Source organism: Sinocyclocheilus grahami, unplaced genomic scaffold, assembly GCF_001515645.1.
Source record: "Sinocyclocheilus grahami isolate Dianchi unplaced genomic scaffold, SAMN03320097.WGS_v1.1 scaffold1633.1, whole genome shotgun sequence".
Lineage (NCBI taxonomy): Eukaryota > Metazoa > Chordata > Actinopteri > Cypriniformes > Cyprinidae > Sinocyclocheilus > Sinocyclocheilus grahami.
In genome coordinates this window covers 27,722-32,683 of record NW_015506812.1, presented here as the reverse complement: position 1 = coordinate 32,683, position 4,962 = coordinate 27,722, and the positions used below count along the sequence as shown (strand labels likewise).

At 39.3% G+C, this 4,962-nt stretch overlaps 1 protein-coding gene across 1 annotated transcript; it reads left to right on the top strand.

Annotated features, from left to right (window-relative positions):
* Positions 1-816: 816 nt before the first annotated feature.
* LOC107571681 (galactose-specific lectin nattectin-like) lies at positions 817-4,147 on the top strand. The gene is made up of 5 exons (XM_016258013.1): positions 817-850; positions 1,123-1,189; positions 1,275-1,357; positions 1,450-1,584; positions 3,943-4,147. The coding sequence occupies exons 2-5, from the start codon at positions 1,132-1,134 to the stop codon at positions 4,093-4,095; spliced, it is 429 nt and encodes a 142-aa protein (XP_016113499.1). The 5' UTR covers positions 817-850; positions 1,123-1,131; the 3' UTR covers positions 4,096-4,147.
* Positions 4,148-4,962: the final 815 nt, after the last annotated feature.

The following is a 4,962-nucleotide window of genomic DNA, read 5'->3' as shown; positions in this document are numbered from 1 at the left end:
TTTGTTTGTTCCCTGAACACAAAAGGTGATTTCGGTCGAGTTTGTGCTGCTGGTTTCTGTTCATACAATATCAGTCGATAGAGCCTGACTTTCAGAAGCTTCGTCACATTATTTGATGATGCTTTTGAGGCAAGTTTATTTATATAGCTCATCTCATACACAATGGCAATTCAAAGTGCTTTACATAAAAAGGAAAGAAAATATTTCAAAAAAAATAATCACAACAATAAAAGCAAGGAATTAAAATTTAAAATGGATTTAAAATGAATTAAAACAGTTAACCCTCGAGCATCATTTGTATAGCAGCCCTTCATTTGTCAAATTTGGGCACGAAGGTCTCCGCTGTGATCCCGGTTTTTGCTTTTAAATAAATGTCACATCACTGTCTTCGATAAAATAAAAACGATCAATTTATGCAGTTTTTGTTATTTTTGGTGTTTTTTTATTTACCTCTAAAAGTACCATATTTTTTTAAAATGTAAAATATGCTTATTTTTATGTTATATTTAATATTTCTTATACTTTAGGGGGAAAAATCATTCCAGTAAGTTCAGACAGCCAAAACCAAAATTTTTGGTGAGTTTGGTGACATCTGATGGTATAAAAATATCAAAAATATCAATATCCACTATATGGCTGTAGTACTCAATGGCTGCATATAGGCTCAAATCTATAAACCATTGTTGTAACGAACGTAACCTCTTACATTTGAGATTTTATCGCAAGTTAAAAGTGTAGAATTGAAAAAAAAAAACATTTGTCTTGGGTGAGACTGTACAAAGATGCCAAAATATGCTTACAGACAAATCTGACCACTAACTCAAAAAAGGAACCAAATGATGCCATACAGGTAAGAATAAACAATAAACCTAGCAAGTAGCATGTTTCAGATTTTGTTTTTTTTACATTTTCATCAAGAAATCTTGCAGTAGGATTTTGATCTGACTTTGAAGCATGTATGTGTGTGTGTGTGTGTGTGTGTGTGTGTGTGTGTGCACAGTGGCTGAGTGGCACAAAAAAAGCTCAGTCATTGGCTCATTCAATTCTTTGGTTTTGTATGTGTGTGACTGTTTTTATTCGACAAAATAAAAAATAAAAAATAAAAAACTTGCTGTGTTATAGGCTCGTTCAATGCTTTTTCAAACCGGGACCACGGCCCTGGACACAAAGATAGATGGAAAGTGTGCGTGTATGTACAATATCAATCTGATATCAGTTTAATGAAAATACTAAAGGTCTGAAGCAGCAATAATACTAACAAAACTTTCTTATAGCAACCTGTGACTGCCAATGGTCTGAATATAAATGTAGATGCTTCCGCTTTTTTACATGCCAGACTTCCTGGATTGATGCAGAGGTACGAGACGCCATCTTATCATGATTCCTTCATCTTTAAGACTTGAAATTCTGAATGAGTTAACAATAGTTTTTATGTCCTACTCTCTTTAGAAACAGTGTTTGGACTACAACGGGAACCTGGCCTCTGTACACACTCATGCGGAGTACACCTTCATACAGAACCTGATTAAATCTCAAACTCAAGCTTCAACTGAGGCCTGGATAGGAGGCTATGGCTCTGTTTCAGTATGTTTGTTTTAAATCATTATTATTATTATTTAAAAAAATACATTTGTTCAGTGTCTTTGTCAACGGTCTTTTTCTTTATTTTGTATATTGTACTTGTTTTTGAGTTGTTATGTCATAGTATTAAAGAAAGATTAGGATACAGCTAATACGTTTGTCATGTTAGTTCTACTGGGCAGTTTCTATAGAGAAACACAAACATGTTTTAGAGGCATAAACATTACATTTTCATTTACATTTAGTCATTTAGCAGATGCTTTTATCCAAAGCGGATTCTTTTTTTAAAAGAAAACAAGCAGTTAGTAAATGAATAGAGTGCAAGTCTAAAAGAGGCAAGTATTTTTTTAAAGAATAGAATTAGAATAGAGAGTGCTGGAGTATCAGCGCGGCTGAAACACTGATTGAGAGATTACATGAGACAGGATACGGATTGTAAAGTTGTACTCTTTCTTTTAACTTACCTTCGGATGTTTAGTCATGTTTATTTTGTGCTATAATTAGTAATAAAGCGGAGGAGATGATCATTTCACGTCGCTACAGCGATCTGTCACTCCACATTAAACAGCGCCAAAACAGCATTTATTGTTTGAATACTGCAATACAATGGACAGAATTTGAAATCTGAGACTTCATATTAAAAGTACCAAAGCACAATGCTTATTGCGATATATTAGATGGGAAGTACCCTTCAACGTTCCGTCCATTAACCAGAAAACTTAAAAATGGCATGTCATGCCAAAAAGGTTGCCGACCCCTGCTCATGTGTACCACATCCAGTTCTCAAAAGTCTTATAAACAAATGTTCTGTATGTGTTTCATGGCCTTATTTCACAATGGCAATTCAAAGAGCTTTACATAAAAAGGAAAGAAAATATTTCAAAAAAAATAATCACAACAATAAAAGCAAGGAATTAAAATTTTAAATGGATTTAAAATGTATTAAAACAGTTAACCCTCGAGCATCATTTGTATAGCAGCCCTTAATTTGTCAAATTTGGGCACGAAGGTCTCCGCTGTGATCCCGGTTTTTACTTTTAAATAAGTCACATCACTGTCTTCGATAAAATAAAAACGATCAATTTATGCAGTTTTTGTTATTTTTGGTGTTTTTTTATTTACCTCTAAAAGTACCATATTTTTTTAAAATGTAAAATATGCTTATTTTTATGTTATATTTAATATTTCTTATACTTTAGGGGGAAAAATCATTCCAGTAAGTTCAGACAGCCAAAACCTAAATTTTTGGTGAGTTTGGTGACATCTGATGGTATAAAAATATCAAAAATATCAATATCCACTATATGGCTGTAGTACTCAATGGCTGCATATAGGCTCAAATCTATAAACCATTGTTGTAACGAACGTAACCTCTTACATTTGAGATTTTATCGCAAGTTAAAAGTGTAGAATTGAAAAAAAAAAACATTTGTCTTGGGTGAGACTGTACAAAGATGCCAAAATATGCTTACAGACAAATCTGACCACTAACTCAAAAAAGGAACCAAATGATGCCATACAGGTAAGAATAAACAATAAACCTAGCAAGTAGCATGTTTCAGATTTTGTTTTTTTTACATTTTCATCAAGAAATCTTGCAGTAGGATTTTGATCTGACTTTGAAGCATGTATGTGTGTGTGTGTGTGTGTGTGTGTGTGTGTGTGTGTGTGTGTGTGTGTGTGTGTGTGTATGGGATAGGGTATGTGGCAGGGGTGTCCGGCCCGTAGGTGAATTTCAAACGTCCCATAGCTTGTCTAATAAATAATACATGGCCCGCTAAGAATAATTTACAAAATATGCAGTTTCACAATGTTAACACAAGATGACATCACTAAATTTTAGACCAGATGTAACTGTAAAATGCGAGTGATAATTTAATAACTCGTATGCACTGTAATTTCTTTCACGCACGAGAATTCCTAAACGTGCCAAAAGCGGAACGGCACGACTCGTTTGAACCATGCTGCTTGGACTGTTATTAGCTCTGCCTAAAGACAGCACCGCGTGAGCTCAGTACAAGTGTGTTAACTAAATGACTGATCTTGATGAAGCGACCACTAAACAGCACTGTGAGATTCCATGAAAAGAGTTTGCATTTGGAGCAGGGGTCTCCAATACAAACCACAGATGTTGCAGAGTGATTTAAACGAGTTTAAAGGCAGATGAAATGGCACTGACATTCTCGACAACACTGACACGGAAAACAGGAGAAACACTGTGTGACAACAATGCAGTTAGAATACTCTTCAATCCACAAATCAACAAAAAATAAGAAATCAGGAAGGGGGCCAACACTTTTTCACACCACTGTATATGCTGAGCTTCAGTTCAGTTTTGTGACATGCTAAATTTGTTCACAGAAAGGAAACTGTCATGGTTCACACACACGAGGAACACGGGAACGAAGGAGCGAGGAGACACGGAGTAAAGTAACTCAAAAGAGTTTATTAAACAAAGGCTGGGGTTCACAGGACTCGACACATCAGGAGGACAGGATGCCGTTTAATGACTGACAAAAGACAAGAACTAGAACACACTTTAAATACACAGGAGCTGATGAGGGGAAGACAAGGGACACCTGGAACTAATGACAATTAACATTGGAAACACCTGGGAACAATGAATTCAAAACACGAGACAGAGAAACTAGATGACGGAGCACATAGGGAGCAAAGACACACACAAAACCTGGCCCAGAGTCTGACATTACTCCCCCCTCCCAGAAGGCGTGTCCTCACGCCACCAAAACATCCAATGGGGAGGGGGGGTGGATGCTCTGGAGACCTCTAGGAGTAGGGTTACCAGACGGGAGGCCTCCAGAGCGGGGCACCATGGTGGATCTGTCAGCTCTGGGCGCCAAGGCAGAAGAGGGACCACAGGAGGACATGGCGGAGTAGGGAACACAGGAGGCCAAGGCGGAAGAGGGAACACAGGAGGCCATTGCGGCGTAGGGAACACAGGAGGACATGGTGGTGCAGGCAGTTCCGGAGGTCATAGCGGAGCAGCCTACGAGGCCGCGGCCTTAGCCCCGCCTCGGCCTCTATGGCTGGAGCCCTACTACCCCCCCCCAAAAAAATACTTGGGGATGTTTACAGGTTCCGAGGCCTTCCGTGGGCCATGACAGGGGACTAGAGCCCACTTACTTGTGGACCTGTAGCCCTCCCTGGGTGGAACTGGGGATCGGGAGCCCTGCCTGGGCGGAACTGGGGATCGGGAGCCCTTCCTGGGCTGAACTGGGGATCGGGAGCCCTTCCTAGGCTCTGTGGGGGATCTGAAGCCCTTCCTGGGCGGAACTGGGGGTTGGGAGCCCTTCCTGGGCTGAACTGGGGATCGGGAGCCCTTCCTGGGCTGAACTGGGGATCGGGAGCCCTTCCTGGGCT

Coding starts and splice junctions, on each gene's coding strand:
- LOC107571681 (XM_016258013.1), top strand. CDS start 1,132: ATGCTTTTTCAAACCGGGACCACGGCCCTGGACACAAAGATAGATGGA. Junction 1,190..1,274: donor GATAGATGGAAAGTGTGCGT/GTATGTACAATA, acceptor ACTTTCTTATAG/CAACCTGTGACTGCCAATGG. Junction 1,585..3,942: donor GAGGCTATGGCTCTGTTTCA/GTATGTTTGTTT, acceptor ATTTGTTCACAG/AAAGGAAACTGTCATGGTTC.